At 41.6% G+C, this 24,403-nt stretch overlaps 2 protein-coding genes across 2 annotated transcripts in view; both read left to right on the top strand.

Moving 5' to 3' along the window:
• LOC131685302 (vertebrate ancient opsin-like) overlaps positions 1 to 24,403 on the top strand; it is a 77,516-nt gene that overhangs the window by 15,706 nt on the left and 37,407 nt on the right. The window contains exons 3-4 of the mRNA XM_058968934.1: positions 18,419 to 19,150; positions 19,462 to 19,621. Of these exons, the coding sequence (XP_058824917.1) occupies positions 18,881 to 19,150; positions 19,462 to 19,621 (430 nt within the window). The 5' untranslated portion in view covers positions 18,419 to 18,880. The remainder of the gene's footprint in view (positions 1 to 18,418; positions 19,151 to 19,461; positions 19,622 to 24,403) is intronic.
• LOC131680956 (uncharacterized) lies at positions 14,604 to 17,939 on the top strand. The gene has a single exon (XM_058961670.1). It carries the CDS (start codon positions 14,604 to 14,606, stop codon positions 17,937 to 17,939), a length of 3,336 nt encoding a protein of 1,111 aa, XP_058817653.1.

Genomic DNA, 24,403 nt, shown 5'->3' with positions numbered 1-24,403 from the left:
TCGGAGTGAGTTTGCTAAAACGCTTCCTACTGGTGGCGACTCTTGATTTTTTGAAAAATGGGCCGATTTTGGATAAAATTTCAAATTTATGCCTGTTGAAGTGGTCCTGAACTGTCCTAGATTTTTTTTCAGCATTTTTTATTTTTCTGGAGATCCAAACGGAGAAGTTTAGTTAGTTAGTTTGTACAAATTTAGAATTATAAGAGCGGCAGGGCCATTAAAACTTAGTAAAAAGTGAAATTTTTGATGTTTTTCAGTATTTTTTCTTCAAAACTGGGTATCTACAAAATTTTAAAAGTACAGAAAACACTTTATATAGTTGAGCCGAATTCAGGGGCGTAAGTTTACTGAAGAAAGTGTATACCTATGGCTAATGGGGTATGAGTTATTTAAGTTCTTGCTAGATAACCTTTGACATTTTCAGCAATTTATCAAAAATAATGCTGTTTCAAAAAGTAAATCAGTTCAAATGTGCTTTGACCACACATTGTTTTTCGAAAAATAGAAGGAAAATTATGAAAAATGACGTTTTCTGTACGTCTTTAGTATGTCAGGACGAGGTTTAATGAGCATCTGATGATTTTTTTTGTAACTTAAATTATAAAAATAATAACTTTGCTAATGACGCCAAGTCTCTAATTATTTTTTGAAGAGTTAATTCTCCATAATTTCTTCTAGGAGGCATCTTCGACAAAACGATTGTGTCAGAAGATGCGCTGTATTCTGTTGTAAAACTTTTTCGAGGATATTTGCTCCAAATTTGACTATTTCGGAATTATGTGATCTAAACAGTAAATATCAGTTTTTCAACACTCACCTCACTCTTCTGCATTTTTCTCCACTTCAATGTTCCTAACATGAAAATAAGACTTTATATATAAAATGCAAGTACGTTAATCAATTCAGCCTTCAAATATACGCCATAACTTGCCATTAACTCGACATATTTGTTTAATTTTAGTGATTTTCAAACCCGCTAGGTGGCTATTAGAACAGAAAATATTTTTTAAAAAAATCGTCAAATGCTCATAAAAGTATTTCTGATGTACTAGAGACAAGCGAAAAACGCCATTTTTCATCATTTTCCTTTTATTTTCCGAAAAATAATATGCAGACTAAGCCCACTTAAGTTATTTTATTTTGCAGAACAGTGTTATTTTTATGAGTATCATAAAATGTCAAAAGGTTATTTAACAAAAACGTAAATAACTTATACCCCATTGGCCGTAGCTATACACTTTCTTCAGCAAAATTACGCCCCTGCATTCGGCTCAACTATATAAAGTGTTTTCTGTACTTTTAAAATTTTGTAGATACCCAGTTTTGAAGAAAAGTTACTGAAAAACACCAAAAATTTCACTTTTTACTAAGTTTTAATGGCTCAGCCGCTCTTATAATTCTAAATTTGTACAAACTAACTAACCAAACTTCTCCGTTTGGATCTCCAAAAAATAAAAAATTCTAAAAAAATATCTAAGACAGTGCAGGACCGCTTCAACAGGCATAAATTTGAAATTTTATCCAAAATCGGCCCATTTTTCAAAAAATCAAAAGTCGCCACCAGTAGGAAGCGTTTTAGCAAACTCACTCCGAAGAAGAAAGTGGTCCTAATACCCTAACCTTTCATTTAAGAAGTGAGCCCGATGACTTTTTTAACATGATGTCATTTTGGGACACCCTACTCACCATGTTCCTGTTTCATATCCGTTGAATCATACTGAGTGGCCAAAATAGATTTATTTATTTTTAACACTCATATTGTTCCTCTCTGTATCATTTTAGTTATTATTTTTTTTCCTTTGGAAAAGCGGACAAGTAGTTGGAGGGGAAGAAAACTGCAACAGATTACATATGGTCAAGGCTCCGAAAATGGCAACCACAGGCAAAATTATTTTTTATCAAATTTTGCGTCAAACTTTTTTTTTTCGGTATGTATATAACCTCTAATATTAAAAAATATGATTGGTGATCCCAGAAAAAAATTTCATGTCTGTCATTTATGAAAGTTTGTTGATGCTACTTGCATGACCTGAAAGTGACTAAAAGACCGTAAGGAGAAAAAAGGTAAATAAAATCCATACTTTCAACTTTTTGCTCGCAACCACATTTTTCTATCGTAGTCTAATTTAAATTTGATGATATTGCTTGAAAAATTTTGATGAATATGGATTATTGCTTATTTTCAGTTGTGAAGTAATGGAAACCGAATAAATTGTAACGTGACAGATCAAAAATTCAAAAAAGTTTTGTGGACCACACCAACAGCATGTATACAATGTCTAACCTGCATTTTTTCTCACTACTTTGAGTCTACTTTTTGAACTGTATTGTGAAAACTTTAAAATTTTATTAATTTTTAAGAAAACACAGTTTATCTTATGTAACGTGACAGAATTTTTCTTCTGTAAAGCAATTCTATCAAGTTTGATTCAATTGCGTCAATATTGGTGACCATTTTTGATTCTGATGAAACCTTTTACGTTTCATGTATATGGGAGACTAAGTATTTTTCAATATTAAACAAACAATTTTCATTCAAGAGTAATATTTAAAAACGGCGCATGAGATTTTGAATGCACTACTTTCAATATATATTTTTCGAAAATCGCCATTTGTGCAGCAAAACTATATGATAGCGAGTTCTAGGGAATTAATTGTTCTGTGTGAATATTTTTTGGCGAAATTTTTAAAAAAATGCAAAAATATGTTAAAAATATAAATATATTGTTAAAAACAAAAAAAAATTAAAATGCAATTACAGAAAAACAGTGTTTTTTTTTTGTTAACGAAAGCCTGTAAACTGATGAAACTATAACTGCACTATTGGGAAGTTATTAGTAAGAAAACATTTTTAACTTCAAGTATTCTTCTAAATTTCTTAGTATTTGCCAGTCACAAATATAGTTTTCGTATATAATATTAATACTAAATATAATTTTGAAGCAAAATGCTCTTAAGAAATTCTAAAAATTCAAAAATCTAGTAGTGAAAATACGCCCTTTTAATAAATTACTCACAAATACCAAACGCAAAAAAACTTAACACGTTTAAAATTTAATTGCAAATAAAAAAAACTTTAAAATATAATGGCATCGTAGAGAAAATAACAATAAAAAGTTTTAACATATTTCAATATTTCTTTAAATTTTGAATTCGTATTTAATTTTTTTCTTTTAAATAATTTAGTTATAGAATGTATTTCGAAATGGGTTCTCAATTCAAAATGCTGACGAAAAATTATCCTTCAAAATGTAGATGTTTTCAAGTTATTTCGGATTTTCTTTCGACATTATATGTTACTTCGTGAAATTACGACCTTTTCAAAAAAAATTCACGTTTGTTCATCAAAACCAATATGTTTTTCAAAATAAACATGAAATTTCCCGTTAATACTCAGTTCCTAGATTAAGGATGATTTGTGTACGATTGTCTTGATATCCTTGCTTCAATGAAAATGCAGAACTGTAACGTGACAGATTCTGGTTGTAACGTGACAGATCATTGAGAATACTCCATAAAATCGAAAACAAAGTTTTTCTTCAGGAAAACTATATTTCAAACTCTTCCTTGCTTTCTAAGCTTCAACTTAAAACTGTTTTCATGCAAATTTGGGGGCCAACGGAACAGATTTTTTCTATTTAGTCGGGCAACCTCCAAACTAACTGCGAAAATTCTGTAACGTGACAGACGTATCAAAATGACAATAGAGTGAAAACGGTTCATGATAGAAAAAAACTATCTGTAGAAAAAATGTGCGGTTTCGTGACTATAATAATGTTCAGTTGTGATAGAATATGGTTTTATTGTTTTTGCTGACTTATCTTATGAAATATGCGTAAAAATGTAACGTGACAGACAGAAGCCTTGACAATATGAACCACATTCTAGGTTTATTGATTATATGCGAAGACTGAACAATTCATGGGATCATCTAGAGTGAACAAAATATGATGATATTCAGTATATCGCTGATCGAATATCTACAACCATGCGCATACATAATACTAACACCCAGGGATGCCAACGGTACCGGTAAACTACATTTTTCGGTATATTTACATTTGCACAAGCCGTACAGCCCGCTACAGCGACGCATCACTACAGCTCTTGCCAGAACGGTAGCCAAACCGAGTACATTTTCCCGTACAGCAGTAGAATACATTTTTGTTTTGCTGCTGTACTCCGACTGCTCGGTGAGAGTAAAGTTTGTTCTCTCACTTTGTACACTTTTCTCTGCGTAGCCAAAGGGAGAGGCCCGCACACGAAAGCGTTGATGTCGGTCGTGGCGTAAACGAACCGCGTTCATTGTCGTCGTTTGTGATTAAAAATATTGAATAGATTAAAAATATTAAAAAGTGTAAAATAAGGAAAGAGAAGCTGTACCGCTCGCGTCTGGCAGCATTTTTTGTCATGTTACTGCTTTGCTTACAGACGGTCGTACAGCGCTGGGCATCCGAGGGCGGGAGATCCCTGTCAGGTCGGGTGGAAGTTCAATCACTTAGATAGCGAAGCTTTCACCGCGGCCCTGGGACTGGAGGCCAACATCGACAGTCTAAGCGGGGATGCGCTGGTAGCCATTCTATCACGCGCGTGCGACGCCACTATACCGAGGAAAGCCCTGCCAAGAAACGGCAGATGCCCGGTATACTGGTGGAGTGCCGAGATTGCAGCTCTACAATCAGCCTGTCTCAAAGCTAGACGTAGGATGCAAAGAGCCCGCACCGAGGATGCAAGAGAGAACCGCCGCACAGTGGCTCAAAACAGCGTTTTGAGGTACTTAATTAACTGGAGTCAAAACTGTCCATATTAGCGATTTCACATATTCTACAATGTTTGTGTATGTAAAAAGCGCCATCTTTTGGTGATATTATTTTTTTTTAAATTGATCATAGTAGGCTACAGAAAATTTAACTTTTGAACCAAAAGAGATAGCGCTTGGCTGTCTTCGACAAAGTTGTAGAGGAGAGTATTTTTATAAATTTTGCAGAAAACATGTTGTCTCTGTCACTCATAGTAATCAAGTTATGAGAAGTTCTCTATGGTGAACTCCTTCATTTCCTATTTTTACTCATAACTTTTTTACTTCTAATTTTTCGCATTAACAATGTTCTAAGGTATTTTTTATCATCTTAAAACACACAACTTTTCTGAATATATCAGATAGCTGTGAATGCTGTGTAAAGACTTATAGCTGATTTTGATTTAATTTTGGCCTGTTTTTGAACCCGTGTGACCTCACTATCGGCAAAAATCGTAATTATACTATCAATTATTCTAATAGAACTAGGTTTCACCTACAAAACGAAGGTAAAATTGTTTGTCCATAAGAACCCGTTCAAAAGTTATACACTTTTGTAAACTTTATGTCTGGCCCTCCTGAAGTCGCGTGAATGGCTCACTGAACGAGTGGGCGCTGGTGTTCAAAGACGCTTTCGCTTGATTTCCTGAGTGACGCGCACTCTGTGGACTAGTGCGTCTACCGGAAGGTTAACACTGATATTGAATGATTTTCCAATGGGTGATATACGATTTCATCTCGGTGCAGATTATCGTATGAATGTTAGCTTCAGGGAAAAAAAGATGATGCATAAAATTGCTGCCTTCACCACAGTCTGAAATATTTGAAAATATCTAGCCGGTCAATGCAGCAATTATATGGAAAATGTGTATCTTTTACTTCTTTATCCATATCTTAAAACTAAAATTCATACGGTATAAACCGGACCGAGATGAAATTGTATATCACCCATTGGAAAATCATTCAATATCAGTGTTAACCTTCCGGTAGACGCACTAGTCCACAGAGTGCGCGTCACTCAGGAAATCAAGCGAAAGCGTCTTTGAACACCAGCGCCTACTCGTTCAGTGAGCCATTCACGCGACTTCAGGAGGGCCAGACATAAAGTTTACAAAAGTGTATAACTTTTGAACGGGTTCTTATGGACAAACAATTTTACCTTCGTTTTGTAGGTGAAACCTAGTTCTATTAGAATAATTGATAGTATAATTACGATTTTTGCCGATAGTGAGGTCACACGGGTTCAAAAACAGGCCAAAATTAAATCAAAATCAGCTATAAGTCTTTACACAGCATTCACAGCTATCTAGTCTCCTTGAAAAAGCTGTGTGTTTTATGATGATAAAAAATACCTTAGAACATTTGTAATGCGAAAAATCAGAATTAAAAAAGTTATGAGTAAAAATAGGAAATGAAGGAGTTCGCCACAGAGAACTTCTCATAACTCGATTACTATGAGTGACAGAGACAACATGTCTTCTGCAAAATTTATAAAAATACTCTCCTCTACAACTTTATCGAAGACAGCCAAGCGCTATCTCTTTTGGTTCAAAAGTTAAATTTTCTGTAGCCTACTATGATCAATTTTTTAAAAAAATAATATCGCCAAAAGATGGCGCTTTTTACACACACAAATATTGTAGAATATGTTAAATCGCTAATATGGACAGTTTTGACTCAAGTGAATTAAGTACATCAAAACGCTGTTTTGAGCCACTGTGCGCCGTGAAGAAGAAATTGGTGTTGTTGCCGAAGCCCGGGAAGCCGCCAGGCGACCCATCGGCGTACAGACCAATCTGTCTGATCGACACGACTGACAAATTGCTTGAGAGGATCATCCTCAACAGGCTAACCCCGTACGCAGAAGGTACGGACGGCTTGTCAAGCAACCAGTTTGGCTTTCGGAACGGTAAGTCCACAGTGGACGCTCTCAACTCAGTGATAAAGACTGCCGAGAGAGCGATCCAACGAAAAAGGCGAGGCATTCGATACTGTGCGTTAGTGACACTTGACGTGAAGAACGCATTCAACAGCGCAAGCTGGGATGCCATCGCGCTCTCGTTACACCGGTTTAGCCTACCGGTGGGTCTGTACCGGATCTTGGAAAGTTACTTCCAGAACCGCGTTCTGCTATACGAGACCGATGTCGGTCAGAAAAGGGTTCCGATTACCGCCGGAGTCCCGCAGGGCTCGATCCTAGGCCCGGTGCTATGGAACCTCATGTATGACGGGGTTCTGAGACTGAAGTTCCCTCCTGGAGTCAAGATCGTCGGCTTTGCTGACGACGTAACCTTGGAGGTCTACGGGGAGTCAATCCCTGAGGTAGAACTAACCGCAGAACACGCGATCAGCACGGTGGAGGAATGGATGAGCGCGAGAGGCCTGGAGCTCGCTCATCATAAGACGGAGGTAGTTATCGTCAACAACCGCAAGTCGGCACAACATGCAGTTATCCATGTGAGAGAAGTCGCGATCACTTCACAGCGAAGTCTGAAGTCTCTCGGAGTCATTATAGACGACAAGCTGACCTTCGGCAGCCATGTCGACTATACATGCAAGAGAGCGTCGACTGCTGTTGCGGCTCTATCGAGAATGATGTCCAACAGCTCAAAGGTGTGCGCCAGTAGACGTAGGTTACTGGCAGGCGTTGCCGTATCTATCCTCAGGTACGGCGACCCGTCATGGTCAAGAGCACTGAGGGTAACCAGTTACCTACAGAAACTGGGGAGCACCTACCACGTGATGTGCCTCAGAGTGATATCTGCCTACCGCACGGTATCACACGATGCATCCTGCGTGATAGCGAGCATGATGCCAGTCGGGCTGGTCATTCGGGAAGATGAGGAGTGTTTCGAGCTACGTGGAAATTGAGGAGCCCGCGAGCGCACCAGGGTGACCTTGTTCGCCAGATGTCAGCGCGAGTGGGATAACTCCTCGAAAGGTAGGTGGACCCACCGGCTGATACCTAGCATATCGAGCTGGGTGGGAAGACCCCATGGGGAAGTTCACTTCCATCTGACACAATTCCTGTCAGGCCATGGCTGTTTCCGACAGTACCTCCACAGGTTTGGGCACGCGGAGGTCCCCGCCTGCCCTGACTGCCCAGGTGTAGACGAAACTGTTAGTATGTCCTCGGTTCGACGTCGAAAGAAGAGCAATGCTTGACGTCTGTGGCTGGGACACAACCCCTGACACCCTTATTCAGCGGATGTGTCAATCGGTGGAGAAGTGGAACGCTGTCTCGGCTGCTACCACCCAGATTGCCTGTAGGCTACAGGTAATCTGGCGAACCGAGCAACAGACGACGGACACGGCTAACTAGTGATTGGTTAGTGGGAGCGGAAAAGGCCAAGCGCAAAAAAGGGAGTGAATGATCTGTTCGTGCTGAGTCAGGTTTGGCGCAGCGACTGGCAACCGCGTAAGGGGTAAACCCAGCCACCCCGAAGCAAGACAGAAGAGCGAGTGTAAAGGCGAATATGTGGACTGCCTCATGCCAAGATGGGAGGGTCGTAGCGTAGTATGGACTTAGCTATCGATGCCTCGTGGCGTGGCAGAGGAGTGAAAGGGTGCGCATCCAAGTCAGTCTCACACGATGTGGTAGAGGCAAGCACAAAAGTAAGCCTAGCAAAGAATGAAAAAGGTGAGCACATAAGTCAGCCTCATGTGAAGTGTTAGAGAGTGAATCAAGGTGCGATAGAGAGAGCACCCAAGTTAGCCTCATACAGGACGTATAAACGCGTGAGCGAGAGTGAATGAGTACATCAAGTACAGCCATCCCCCCAGAAGTAATACCGAGAGATAGTTCCTGGAGGAATGATGGTGGAGCCCAATGTAGTTTAGTCGGTATTAATGACAGCGTCACCATTCGAGCCCGACTCGCCCCAGTACACCCCGTGTGGTAGCTTGGACACCTACCAATAGCACGTGTACTGGGTTAGTACGTAAACGTCTTCTCCATTGTAAAAAAAAACAGCGCTGGGCGTCCTGCACTAGCGAACGACAGCAGCGTCGAAAGAGAAATGAGGATGTAGGCAGAAAAAATACAGCCGCAGAAAAGGTAGACATTTTGCATCCTTGCTGACACCTCAAGCAATATGCGATTCAACAAAGCTGAGAAATAAATTTCCAAGTGTGAACAGCTGATGTTATACAATTCAGCGCATTCACCGGAAGGTTAAGTATAGAAGATCTTTTGAGTAAGTGAATTTTATCATTTATGATCATTACATTACATATTCAATACACTAAATACGCGTCGATTTTTTCCTTCCGGGAAGGAATCGAAAGTTTTACTGTAATGTTAAAATCCAATTGATACAAACATCCCGAGCAAACGAAATCACCATGGCCCGGTAGATCCCATATAAAATATCATATGTTGGTATATTTATGGGTTACTGAGACCATTTTATGGTGTCTTGATGATGGCACGGACCATGTTTAAGGTCTTTTCAAGGGGCTATGTGGTGTTTGAACCCATGAGTATTTGCTCGGGATTACATAAAGGCGTGGCTGGTTGATGGACAGGCTAGAGGGGGAGCTAGGGAGCCAAAGACCTCCCCCCAAATGACTTAATAATAAACTTAAAAACATGATTATCAGCGACTTTTAATAATTTTGTAGCTCGTTTGGTATGAACAAATTATTGAGAAAAGGTTAAAGGAGATTACTCTTTCCAACAACCAAAAACAATGTACACGAAACTCAGTGTGGCTTATGTTTCTGTCCGAGCCAGTGCGAAGCGAACGACAAATATAGTTATTATTATGTGTCTTGGCTGTAGAGCAAATGAAACTGCTACTATACTTCTTGACCTTGTAATCTGTCGAGATGAGTGAGTCGCAGAAGCAAAAAGTGGTGCTCCGGCTAAATACTGTGATTGATTATTGATGTCTCGCGTAAGACCGAGTATTCGTGATGAGAAACATTTTGTGAAGATGAAAATGAAGGTTAGACTTATGATAGTCACCATTATCGAGTTCTACCATGTCAGGTATTCAGCGCCCATAGCATTCAACAAGTTGGTCCAGACGAAATCATTCATTTTGAATAATTTAAAATACAGTGAAATTTTTAATTATTAAAAACACATGACACAGTGAGTGACAATGCTATAATTAAGAGCTTCATATCTATGGACGGTGAGAGAATCAATGTTCCGTTGCAAGATCTTGCATGTCACGTTTGGGAGAAATTCAGTGCAAAACATAACGTGACAGTATAATTACACATAGTATTAAATATTAAAGACAAACTTGTATGTTCCAGTTTTGTGAAAAACGGCACATTATGGGAGACGGGGTAACAGTGGAACACATTTAAAACGTGTGTAAACATTTGATTTAATATACGATAAAACACTAGCGCCCCCAGACTTACTCATCCCAACTCTCCGTCCAATCCATTCTGGAACCGGTTCGAAATCCTGAATGGATTCTGGTTCAAAGAAAACAACCGATTCCGACTCATTCGGTTGATACTGAATTAACTTAGAATTCCGAACCGGTTTCGAAATGGTTTGACTGGGTAGGGGTATAACCGCCATGTAAAATCTCTACCCTACGGTTTATTCTGGTCAGAAACCGCTGAACACAAACAATTACCAAATATTGATAACGGCAAGTATCTCAAAATCTAGAAAACAACAGCAAAAAAAAGTCGTGTAACATTACATCTTGCCAGATGCACATAAAAGGAGCGTCCCAATTCACATAAATTTACATGTAATTACATGTAAAAATGTGAGTTGTTCGGCTTTTCCTAGGTCATTCAGCCTAAGTTTTACATCGAAAGTGTCACAATATTTAATTTTACATATCATAGCATGTAAAATCCTAGTATCGGATGGAAAAATACGTCGTTACGTTGTTTACGTCAAATGTAATGCTCATTTTTTCTAAGAGTGTAGTCTGACTGACAGCAAGTTGGTGGACATCATGCAGAGCTAGAGGTTTGCTCAGAAACACAAATCGTGTATTCGTTTTTGGAGCTAGCGTCAAGCCGGCGCTAGCTTAATCATGTCACTAAGTTAGTATCGGATTCTGATGAGACGAAGTCGAAACGCAAATTCCATAACTAATTTAGACATCAACATGTTGAACACGGTCAACAGAGTGGTGACGCAGATCTAGACTGTCTGAACAGCGAGCAACGGTTTCGGGAGAGCTATCACCGCCGGGAAACTCTCCGTCGGCGTAAGCCAGATCTACCGCCGGGGGCTAGACTGAGTAGATCGCGATAAATTATCGCCATTCGCGTGTCGTCGGGGCACTAGCTAACCAGACACCTTGCTCCATCGAAATCATCGAACAGACCTCGGTATCTGGCTTGATTTTGGGAGAACTTCTGTCGCCGGGGAATTCTTCGTCTGAGCAGGCTAGACTCATTGTTTGAGAATAGACTAGATCGAGTAGTCTGCGAAAAGATCGAAGTGGTGCTAAAAGGGGTAGTGGTGCTAAATGGCACGAGCAGGGAGTCAAAGGGTTTAAAGTAGTTGTGGTGCTGAGTGGTACTGAGCAGGGAACCAAAAGTGTTACGGTGACTACGACCGAACCTACACGTCCCCTCGGGTGCAGTGTCGTTACTGCGAATGACAATGACAGGCGAGACAGTTCGAGGGCGATTTGTCATAAGACCGAGAGCAAGTCATCCTAAACCGGTATATAATATAAAAGTGCAGACGTTAAACACGTGAATTTATCCTACGGTAATCTATTGTTTCTCATTTCTTAGTACGATTAAAGTTAATACATTATAATAGGCTACGAAATATCTATTATATAACTATTATATACTTAAAACAGATACTGCGTGAATTTAATCAGATGAGCATATAACTGTTGGATTATTGTAAAATTGGAGGTTATCAGATGTGAGTTCCATGCTTTATTACTTACGAAATATGTACTGAAATATACCCTTTAGCTTTTAGCATTTTCCATCAGAACTAATTGGTGGATTCGCTACGAAGAATCCGAAAATTCATAATCTAACAAACTAAAAGATCTGTACGGATCTAAAAGATGCCAAACAACAACCAAAGCTGTCAGGCTTGTCAAGGATCGGACAACAGCCGGATGGTCGCTTGTGACAAATGCGGATCTTGGTGGCATTTCGACTGCGTCGGTGTTGGGGAAAGTATTAGCGAGAAGGACTTTTGCTGTCGGAAGTGTGTCTTTAACGACAAGGAAGATTTTCATCCACAGAAATCATCCAGCGTGGCCAACTCGGAAGTCGGAACATCCACAGGTAGCACCCGGAATCGAACAAAGCTTCGTCTTATGAAACTGCAGCAACAGAAAGAGCTGATGAAGCGACAGTTAGAGCTCGAACGGGAGGAGCAACGCAGACGTCACGAAGCGGAAAGATTGCTGAAGGAGAACGAGGTGGAGAAAAAGCAGCTCGAAATCGATTCGATATATTTGCAGGAAAAGTTTCGTGCATTAGAGGAGGATTGTGACAACGATTGTGATGATCTAAAAAGCCGGAAATCTGCCCAAAGCAGCATCAGCAAAGTCAACCAATGGCGAGAGCGACATCTAGGGGGCTTGGTTAATTCAACCTTAGTCACCCAAGAAACTGTTCCAGTTGCGACTACGACTTCGACCGCTGTAGTGGCAGATCCCACGCATTCCGATGCACTCCAAACGGTAGCAAGCTCCCCTGCTGTCAAAAGTGTTTCTAATACGCTCTCCACGGGAATAGCAGCAACGACACCAGTGTGCAATAAGACCAGCACTATCCTGACGACCGTTCAATCGATCCAGTCGGCAATTCCAGCTCCAATATCAAGTTCCGTCGCGCCGGTGTGTGCAAACCGTCCATCAGTGACACAACCCGTCATTCAATCGGCTGTGGGTGGTCCACCGAATTTGAGCAGTTTGGGTGGGTTGTTAAATCGAACGTCTCAACAATATCCGTTTTGGTTTCCGCATGGAAGCGCAATAGTTGGAGGAAATCCATCAATAGGAGTAAGCAACTCGCAAGGTTATGCGATACCAGCGCAGATAGTAAATCAGGGCAACAGTAATTATCCGTCAGTTGGAGTAAGCATATCGCAAGGTACCACGATACCCGTACCGGTAGGCAATCAGGGTGGTACTAGTAATTCGTTTCCTGTATATTTTCCTCCTTTCCCGAATTATATTAATCAATACGATCGACATTGTCCCTTACCTCCTGAGCTACCATGGGAACACCCACCGCGAATGGGCATGTATAATCCTCCCGCCGTCCAACCACCGACGGAAAACGAAATAGGACCCACATCGCGGCAGCTAGCTGCACGCCAGGTGATGTCGAAGGAGCTCCCTCCGTTCTCAGGGAACCTGGAAGAATGGCCTTTATTTATTAGTTCATTCACCAATTCCACTAATGCTTGTGGGTTTACAAACGCGGAAAATTTGATGCGATTGCAACGTTGTCTACGAGGAGTCGCTTTGGAAGCTGTTCGAAGTAGGCTTTTGATTCCGGATTCAGTTCCACTAGTCTTAGCCACGCTACAGACTTTATATGGGAGACCGGAAATCTTGGTGTACGCTCTACTGAAGAAGGTTCGAGAAGTTCCAGCACCGAAGTCAGACAAACTTGAGACGCTCATCGGATTCGGAATGGCAGTTCAGAACCTCTGTGACCACCTTCACGCTAGTAACCAGGAGGCACATTTGAACAATCCAACGTTGCTTTATGAGTTAGTGGAAAAACTTCCTGCGAACCTCAAGCTGGACTGGGCGATGGTCAAACGTCAACAACCAGGAGCCGATCTTCGAACGTTTGCTGCGTACATGTCCATGATTGTGTCTGCGGCCACAGAGGTTACTCTGACCATTGACGCAAAACCAAATCATCAAAAGAACGACAAGTCAAAGGAAAAGAATTTCTGCAATCCACATTCAGCGCCTACTGTCAGCCACCCTAAGCCCGAGGAAAATGGTTCAACGGGGAGGCAGTGCCTGGTGTGCCAAGACCCCTTGCACAAAGTGATGGATTGTGCTACGTTCGAAAAGTGGGACGTCGATAACCGATGGAAATTGGTTCAAAAACTATCGCTTTGTCGTATTTGTTTATTTTCGCATGGAAGGCGTCCATGCAAGTCGAAAGGGCGATGTGGAATAGATGGTTGTGATTATAGACATCACCCGATGCTGCATTCTATCTCAAAGAGAAGCGATGCATCTACGTCAAACAACAATGCAGTGCAAAATCATCACCACACCGGGACAGGTTCCCTTTTTCGCATTGTTCCTGTGACACTCCACGGAAAGACACGATCGATCACGACATTCGCCTTCCTAGACGACGGTTCGTCGATAACGTTGGTTGAGGATTCTATTACGAATTTCCTTGATGTTGATGGTAAAGCCGATAATCTATGTCTGGCCTGGACGGGTAATGTTACTCGTTCCGAAGAGCAATCTAAGCGGGTGAAGTTGGACATATCAGGTGTTACACACCGAAAGAAGTACACCATTTCTGAAGCTCGAACGGTGAAAAGCTTGGGATTACCAAGGCAGACCCTATGCTATAAGGATCTTGTTGAACGTTATCCGTATTTGGCTGGACTACCCATTCCGGATTACAAGGATGTCGTTCCCAAGATTCTAAACGGTAATGACAATGCTCATTTAAGTGTCACCTTGAAAAGGCGTGAAAGGCTACTAGATGAGTATCGGCACCAAAACTAGACTAGGGTGGTCAATTCATGGTCCGATAGCAACGATGAGGAATGAACCATGCTTCAGCATGCACATGTGCCAGTGCGTACATGAGGATGAGGACTTGCACAATATAGTCAAGGAGTAAGAATATGGGAGTGTCCCTACAACGAAACTTAGAGTCCGAAGAAAATCAACGAGCTAGGCGGACTCTGCAAATTACCACATTGCGCGTAGGCTTCCGATTCCAAATCGGGTTGTTGTGGAAGTACGATACCTTCGAATTTCCTGATAGCAACTTCACGGCTGTGCGAAGGCTGGAATGTCTGGAGCGACGTATGTTGGCGGATCCTGAACTCGGTTCCAATGTTCGTAGGCAGATAGAGGAGTACAAAATAAAAGGGTATATTGAGAAAGCATCCAAGGCTGATTTGATCGCGGTGGATCCACGAAAAGTTTGGTATTTACCACTGGGCGTGGTTATTAATCCTAAAAAGCCAGGTAAAATCCGCATCTTCTGTGACGCAGCAGCGAAAGTGGATGGGGTGAGCTTAAACACAATGCTGAGTAAGGGGCCGGATCTGCTTGTACCGTTGAAGTCAGTTCTAACCGGATTCCGAGAACGACAAATAGCTCTATGTGCGGATGTGAAAGAAATGTTTCACCAGATGCTTATGCGAAAGGAAGATAAACACGCCCAGCGAATTTTATGGAGAGATGACCCAAACCATGAGCCACAAGTGTACTTCATGAGTGTGGCCACTTTCGGAGCTGCCAGTTCGCCGTGTTCGGCACAATTTGTTAAGAACCTAAACGCAAGCGAATATGCAGATCGATATCCAGAAGCTACAGACGCAATAATACGTAAACATTATGTTGACGACTATCTGGACAGCGTGGACAGTGGAGATGAAGCGATCAAGAGAGCGAAAGAGGTTGCTTTTGTTCATTCCCGAGGCGGATTTATTATTCGTGGGTGGATGTCCAACTCGAAGGAAGTTCTGCAAAAGCTGGGTGAAACAACGAGCGCCGACGTTAAGGAGTTCTCGATGGAGACTGGCCACTGTTCGGAACGTGTGTTGGGAGTGTTGTGGTTACCGGAAGAAGATGCGTTCACGTACGCGGCTAACTTTGTGGCGGTACCTGAATGGCCTACCAAGAGAGAGCTGCTGAAGACGGTGATGACTTTATATGATCCTCTGGGATTTCTTTCACACTTTACCATTCATGGGAAAATCCTAATCCAGGACGTTTGGCGCAGCAAGGTTACGTGGGATGAAAGAATTCCTGTTGAGTTAAGACAACGATGGGACCAATGGGTTGCCCTTTTCCCTTCCTTAGCAGCGGTGCGAGTGCAGCGATGTTATTTTCCAAGACAGCTGTCATCGAAAGTCAAGAATATACAATTACACATGTTTGTAGATGCCAGTTTAGCCGCCTTCGCGTGTGTGGCCTATTTACGCACCGAGGTAGATGGAAAAATTCATTGCGCATTGGTGACTGGGAAGGCAAAGGTCGCCCCTCTCAAATTGACGTCCGTGCCTCGGCTGGAACTTCAAGCTGCGGTGTTAGGAGCGCGTCTAGTCGAAGACATCTGCTCCACTCACACTCTACCTATTGCGAAGAGATTCATTTGGACCGATTCTAAAACAGTGCTGGGATGGATTAATTCGGATCAACGAAGATATAGCCAGTTCGTAGCATTCCGCGTCGGAGAGATTCTGGAGAAGACACGTGCTACTGAATGGCGTTGGATTCCTTCGGATATGAATGCGTCTGATGATGCTACAAAGTGGAAAGGCGAGCCTAATCTAACCCCGGAGGGTCGCTGGTTTGGGGACCCTGAAGTTTTGCATATTAATGAGGAGTACTGGCCGTCATCTTCCGATGTCATGTACGATACAACCGAGGAGCGACGGTCCAATTTGGTGATCGAGCATCATGTAGTTCACTCAGTTTTCGACTGGGAGAGATTTTCGAAATGGCACCGTTTGTCTAGAACCGTCGGGTACGTTGTGCGATATGTCGGCAATTTGAAAGCCAAAGCCCGAAAACATCCCACTACAAAGGGTCCATTGTGCCAAGAAGAGTTAGCAACGGCGGAGTCGTGGGTCTTTCGTGCGATTCAAAAGGAGGTCTACCCGAAGGAAGTGGACATACTGTCTTCTATTGGCACTCAGAAAGGAGGCTCGAAATTAGGCTGCGACAGTAGGCTTTTCAAACTTGCTGCATTCATTGATGAGAAAGGGGTCATGCGTATGGAAAGCAGAATCAGCCTGGCTTCGTTCGCGGCTTACGACACAAGGTACCCCATCATACTCCCTCGGAATCACCACGTTACGACCATCATCATAATGTGGTATCATCACAAGTTCCTGCATGGTAATAGGGAAACGGTGATCAACGAAATGCTCCAGCGTTTCCACGTATCCTGCCTACGCGTTGTCGTTCGAAGCGTAACCAGAGAGTGCCAGCAATGCAAGATTCGTAAAGCGAAACCATCGGTACCTAGAATGAGCCCTCTACCAGCTGCCAGACTAGGAGCATTCTTCCGGCCATTTACATTCGTCGGTCTGGATTATTTCGGGCCAATGACTATTAGAGTTGGTCGAAACAACGTGAAACGCTGGGTTGCGTTATTCACATGTCTTTCCATCCGTGCGGTGCATCTAGAAGTCGTGCATTCGCTTTCAACCGAGTCATGCAAGATGGCAATTCGGCGTTTTGTAGCCAGGCGTGGCTCACCATCAGAAATATACAGCGATAACGCGACAAACTTTCTCGGTGCCTGCAACGAACTTCGAAGCGAGATTAAAAGCATTAATGAAAGCCTTGCGGAGACCTTCACAAACGCCAGTACGAGATGGCTTTTCATCCCTCCGTCCGCTCCGCATATGGGCGGCGCTTGGGAGCGGATGGTACGCTCAGTTAAAACAGCTTTCTACGCGATGACAACTACCAAGCTTCCAACGGAAGAGATGTTCGGAACGGTATTAGTGGAGGCCGAAGGTATTGTCAATTCCAGGCCTTTGACCTTCCTAGCATTGGATGAAGGCAACCAAGAATCATTAACACCCAATCATTTCCTCCTTATGAGTTCCAACGGAGTCGTGCAGACTCCGAGGAAAATCTACGAGTCGAATGCCATATGTCGGAGTGACTGGGACCATTGTCGTCGCATGGTGGATCTATTCTGGCGGCGTTGGATCCGCGAGTATCTGCCTGTAATATCAAGAAGGACAAAATGGTTTGGGGAAGTAAGATCGGTGAAGCAAGGAGATTTGGTAATAATTATTGACGATGGACTCCGCAATGGATGGGTGCGTGGACGGGTTCTGAGGGTTCGCAAAGGTCAAGACGGCCGAGTACGCCAAGCGTGGGTGCAAACATCAGCCGGAGTGCTTCGAAGACCGGTAGCGAAACTTGCGGTGCTGGATCTGGATTCTGGTAAAACTGGCACTCAGAGCGGTGACCAGTGTTACGGTTAGGGGAATGTTACGGTGACTACGACCGAACCTACTCGTCCCCTCGGGTGCAGTGTCGTTACTGCGAATGACAAAAAGGTTAAATAAAACATATATACAGTACGTTTTGGTGGTAAAAAACCTTTCACGGGAAAATTAAATTTTCGTGTTAAATTATTAACCGATTTTCAATAGTGTGCCATCTAAACGCATGTACAAATTTTTGGGGTTATCCGTGGGTGTTATAATGTTTGGGCTCTGTTGGAGAACGGTGGAGACATAGCTATATTCAAATTAGCCCCCCTCCTCTAAAAGTAATGCGTAATTTCCGAATGGTCCCTAACTATGTGGTAGGACACCCGAAGCAACCGTATAATTTGATAAGCAATTGATGTGAAAACAATTTCATAAACAATTCTGCAATAACTTTGTTATGCACAGGCAGATAACGAATATGTTTCCCTCTCATAGTTAAATCGGATTTTTTTTTCTGTCATTTACAGATTCCAAGTGATGCAACCGGCAAAACACAGTGGCGGAATATAAATGTTAGCTGTGTCGAAGTGCATAAATTTCACTTAGCTTCAGTAACGTTCCTCACTTATCATTTATTTCTTCAGTAATTTTATCAGTTCGTGCATAACAAATTATCTGTCTGTCTGTCGCTCTCTAGAAGAAGATCTCTTGTAGTAACAGGTATAAACCATCGTACGATTCGAATCATTTAATTTAATAGTGAACTCCGTTTACTGGCACACACGACCTCCGTTCGGTCATTCCGGGTGAATCATAAGTGTAGAGAGCTCACGGTTTCAACTGTGCTAGGATAAGTAATTCATATAGTTTATTACGCACTACCACCACTCGACGACAACAAACTGCTCACAGTCCGATCCGGAAAATATCGGACTCCGGAAGAAAATGTTCCGTTTCCAGCAGCCCCATCGAAACGGGCACCGGAAAAGATGAACGATATCGGTGTCAGCAATGCCACCAACTTCAGCAAGTACATCGTATCAACCTTGGTTTCAACATCCGCCAACACTGCAACCGCCATCGTCAATGGTTCAGACACGAAGGATGGTTCCCCCTGGCTCGTTTACCTCGATGGCCGACAGCCGGAGCTGATGGAACCATGGGCCTACGTGGCTGCTGCAGTGACACTGTTTTTTATTGGATTTTTTGGATTCTTTCTGAACCTGTTCGTGATCGCACTTATGTGCAAGGATGTTCAGGTGAGTTATCGTCAGTGTATATCTTCTATCCAATTCAACCGACAAAAACGGAACGGATGGAACAACTTTCAATCAACTGCAACCGCATCTGCTCAACCGCTCCCAGAAGATACAATCTCGGAACCATTCCTTTTCCTGCATCCACCTGGGGGGGAAGGGAGGTTTCAAGGTAGAATTTGTATCAATGTTATAAATTAAACTTTACAACCAACTACAACCTTATTGAAAACTATGCACCAATTAAGTGGCCCCTTCATCACTCGGGGTCGTGTCGAATCTGTTAATTTTCTTTCCATTCTTTTTGCAACCAGCTCTGGACGCCAATGAACATCATCCTGTTCAATGTGGTTTGTTCGGATTTTTCCGTTTCCATCATCGGCAACCCGTTCACCCTGGCGTCGGCCATTTCACACCACTGGATATTCGGTAGCAGGACATGCGTTGCTTATGGATTTTTCATGTCACTACTGGGTAAGTTTGCAGACTATGTTTTACATTGATGTAATTTATGAGCAAATACCATTGGGAATAAATCTTGTGACATTGCTTCTCAATTCTCGATATTTTTCTGCTAGGACCGGTTTTTAGAAATTTAATAAAATTTAATAATTTGTCAAAAAATTATATGAATAGTGGATAAGAGGACTATTACCTGCTTCCCGATTTGCCTGCCGTTAGCCATGTGACAAGATTGATATATCTCATCACACATCTGATGAAATTTAGAATTGGGCGTGGAATTAGCACTCGTAGCATGTGGCGGGTGAGAATTAGATAACACTGATAATGGTTCGCATAACTATTTACACAGCTACAGGTTCGGTGCTTGTAACCGGATCTGTTCTGAAGTGAGCGCACGGTATTTGAATGGGCAATAGTGGGAACGCACGGTTATCGACGATTTATATGTATTACGCCTGAGAAGCTTCTCGTTCGTTAAATAGGAACGCATGATCATTCATTTTAGAAAACTACAAAAAGCTAGCCATATAACGGATCTAATACGTAGAATTACATAGAAATTTTGATTTTGTGTTGGCGTTGATGCGGTTTTCAACGACTAGCTAGTAATCTACTGGAAAGAGGCAGATTAAGGATTAGGTATTTTTTGAAATATTCTTGAGGAGTCTACTCAAAAATGGACAGATTAATATTAAATTTATCCACCAGGTGACGCTAGAGAGTATATTTTTTTTAATCAGTGCATACCAGTGTTGCGTGTTGCCACCATTAAATATGTGCCGAGAGTTGAATAATCTTTTCTATCTGTACACTTCTAAAGAAAAATCTGTACCGGATTCTGTACCCAAACAATAACAAGCTTGTTAAAAAAGAAAACATTTCTCTTATTCTTATTTTTCATTCGGGGAAATCAAGACAGAAATTCCAACTCGGAATCCGTTGTTGTATTTGAGCTGGAATTCCGCCAGAAACCAGCCAGAATTTCTAATGAGACTGACTGAGTAATGTCGAATTCTCGCCGCCACTTTGTTGACCTAACCTAAGGCCGCTGACAGAGTGGCGGCGAGAAGCTGAGATGGGGCTGGTAATGACAATAGGAAACCTGCTTGTGGCAAATCAAATGAAGCATGTCAGATTAAACGTAGGCACTCCGAGAAAATTTGCTTGACTTTCACTCAGACATCATCTCTTTGATTTGCTGCAAGCAGGTTTCTCGCATATCGCATTCTAATGTCAGATTCAGCTCAAACTCAGTCAGTAGCAGCCAATGATAAATGATTAAGATTTATCTGTATTATACAGATTTTTAAGCGCAGATACAGACCTGATACAGAATATAGATTTTCAATACACAACACAGATTTATACAAGTTTTTTGAAATTTCAATTGACGTTATTGGCGGATTCGTCCTGCAGCCTTTTTCTCATAGAATAGCAATTTCTTCAACAATTCATTGTCAAATTAACCATAACACTTATTATATTCAAAAAATAAAAAAAAACTCCTGAGCAGAGAAACGTTCAGATTATTTTGAATTTATAGTGGACAATACTTAAAAATTTTAAATGCGCATCGATTATCAAAATTATTTTTCTTCAATGAATACAGACAAATGCTGATTTTGTAAAACGAGGATACAGATTTTCAACAAAATCATCTGGCAGCTCTGGTACAAGCTCCACTTCAAATTCCCTCTATCACTCCGTCAGCGGCCTAACTCTACGTTTATCTGCGGTTCAGTGGGATGCGTCGCAGTGTTAAATTATTTTACCCTGCTGTCATGTAAAAAAAATGTACCAATCTGTACTTTTTTACAAAAATCTGTAATCCGCACCGCACAGAATCTGTACCAAAAACACTTCAAAAATCTGCACCTGTCTAGATAAATCTGTACTTGTGGCATCACTGGATTCAACTATATAGTTTAATCATCAGCCCTATGATTGAATAATATTTTAATTGTTTTCGTACAGCTTTCAAATGGTTTACAATATCCCCTTGAGGTCAAAGGGAAAGTTACAGGAAATTTTTACGGGCCTTTTGAAAAACCTATTGTTGTTGATGGAGAAAGGTTGTAATAATAATAATTCGTTTTCGAGCGCTCGATCGAGACACAAGTGTTTTGTTCCAGTCCGTGAAGTGTATAGCGACAAAGAATAGTACTAATCCGCGTTCAAGGTTATCTTGCGCATTCTCTGCCTCTTTGAGGTTTTCAGCTTTTTTATGTGTTTGTGTGTGTGTTAACCGTTAGGCCGCATTACTCACCCAAGTAACCACGACGCTTCAAATGATGTAAAATTAACAGTCTTAAATGAGTCGTTCGTAGAATGCGATAAAATGCTTTATTGCTGTAAATGCAACACCAATGCTTTTATAAAGTGGAAAAGGGCGATTAAGCGACTGATGTAAGAGCTGTCAAAGAAAGCAATTATTTTACATTAGTAACGCTCTTATAAAGCTTTAGTCTGCTAAAAGCATTACCAGATGCTGCAATAAAGTTTGTTTCGTTTTGACAGATTGATGTTATATAACACAACATAAAGCTGATATAATGTCAAAATGAAAATGGTTAAAATGGAAAAATGAACGTTTTCCATTTTCCACTTCTTCTTATTCGTCAGATACAACATTAACATCACAAAATTTCAATTCCTTCAGATTTTTTAAATTATTTTTATGGGATCCGAACCATGATCATCTGACATCAGCTTCATACGAGGTAGGCCGTTAGCACTCTTATCTGTGGAGAATAGTTGCCGACGGAATGATATTTGCAATATATGAATAACGTTTTACATTATATAGCCTTTGTTAATGCAATGACACGTCGGTATAGAAGGAGAGGTGCAAACATTTGTCATTTTTTTAGTAGATTAGTATTTATCGTGTGGCTCTCGGATCGCGAAATATAAACATCAACAAACGAAGCAGAGATCAGTTTTTAGCAGAGATTCCGGAATATGGTTAGTATTGACATCTATTAACGAGAGTACAGTGTCTGCTAAAGTTTAATATAATATCGATGCATCTGATACACAATCATATTTTACAACAAATTGTGCAGATGAAATAATGAGCATTTAGTGATTTCTCTATGATATGCTTCATCTGAGTTGGAAATTATAGGAATGCATTCGAAAAAAATTGTCCGTTTGCCACACTACTCTCCATGTTGTTTCAAAATATCAACTTTTTGATTAGAACACTTTCTTCATAAACGTCAAATTATTTTAATGTTTCATAACTTTTAGTTCAAGCATTACATGCTTTTCAAGTGTAGCGCAGTAGAGCCTCAAAGCATTTGTAAATGCAATGTGATCAAACACCCAACCGTTGCTCTAAAGGTGTGTATAATGCCTGTTACATTGCTCATAAGAGGCAATGTCTTGAAACATTTGGGATGTTGTATTATGGTAGCACTGCTTTAAGAAAGTAGTTTTAGAGCAAATGAACATTATCGATGTTAAAATAATGCTTCAATATAATGCATGTGGTTATTTGGGCAGCCTTTTGTTCGCACAGTGAGGATTGGACAATATCCAGCTATATAAACGTGGGGAACGAATATACAACAGATAAGTGAAATCTACCTTTTTGACACCTTTACGGCTTATTCCCATCTGCGCATGTGCTGACCCCGTGCGTTGACGGTGTCGATGGCTCCCTCCCCGGATGGCCAAATGAAGGTCGAATCGACTCCCAAGGCTCTCCCCCCGACGCAAGCCATATCCAGAACTCTCGACCGGTCCCTTTGTGGTCTTCTTTCGGCCCAAAACAAAGAAGGCCGCCGCGTATAAGACCTTCCGGGACGATGGGCTACCCACTAGCTATCGACAATACGCGATGTTAGAAACGCGAAAGAAGAGTTTGATGAAAGCCAAGAAACGTGGTTACTGGCACCGATTCGTTCATGGATTAACGCGAGAAACAGCGATGAGCACTCCTTGGGGCACGGCCCGGCGTATGCGAAACCGAAACACTACTAACGAGAGTGTGGAATATTCCAACCGTTGGATATTCGATTTCGCCAAGAAGGTTTGTCTGGATTCCGCCCCGGCACAGAAGATTTACCGCGTCCTCTCACGATAACGCGAACGAACCGTTTTCGATGGTGGAATTCTCACTCGCTTTCTTATCATGTAACAATAAAGCTCCAGGACCTGACACAATCAAATTCAACTTGTTGAAGCATCTGCCAGACTCTGTCAAAAGACGCTTGTTGAACTTATTTAACAAGTTTCTTGAGAGTAACATTATCCCACACGATTGGAGACACATGAAGGTCATCTCCATCCAAAAACCAGGAAAATCTGCCTCCGATCGCAATTCGTATCGACCGATTGCAAAGCCGTCCTGTATTCGAAAGTTGTTTGGTCTTTCAGCGACTTTAAACAACTTTTTACTAAACTTGTTGTCGGAAAAGTAATGCATTTTTCGCATGGTGACTTATCGACATCACGATTTAGTTACATGGGTCTTCCCAAGGGCTCAGCCCCCTGTTATACAATTTCTATGTCAACGATATTAATTAATGTCTTGACAATTCCTGCACGTTAAGGCAACTTGCAGATGACGATGTGGTCTCTATTACAGGCCTCAAAGCCGTTGATCTGCAAGGACCATGGCAAGATACCTTCGACAATTTGTCTGCTTGGGCCCTTCAGCTGGCTATCGAGTTCTCCACAGAGAAAACTGAGCTAGTAGTATTTTCAAGGAAGGGTGAACCAGCACAACTACAGCTTCAATTAATGGGTCAAACTATTGCTCAGGTTTCAACTTTCATATATCTC

This window comes from Topomyia yanbarensis, chromosome 2 (assembly GCF_030247195.1).
Source record: "Topomyia yanbarensis strain Yona2022 chromosome 2, ASM3024719v1, whole genome shotgun sequence".
NCBI lineage: Eukaryota > Metazoa > Arthropoda > Insecta > Diptera > Culicidae > Topomyia > Topomyia yanbarensis.
The sequence above is the reverse complement of the archived record's forward strand: the minus strand, read 5'-3'. Positions and strand labels throughout refer to the sequence as shown.

Excerpts from the sequence above, each read along its gene's own strand:
- LOC131680956 (XM_058961670.1), top strand. The coding sequence starts at position 14,604 with ATGGGAGTGTCCCTACAACGAAACTTAGAGTCCGAAGAAAATCAACGA.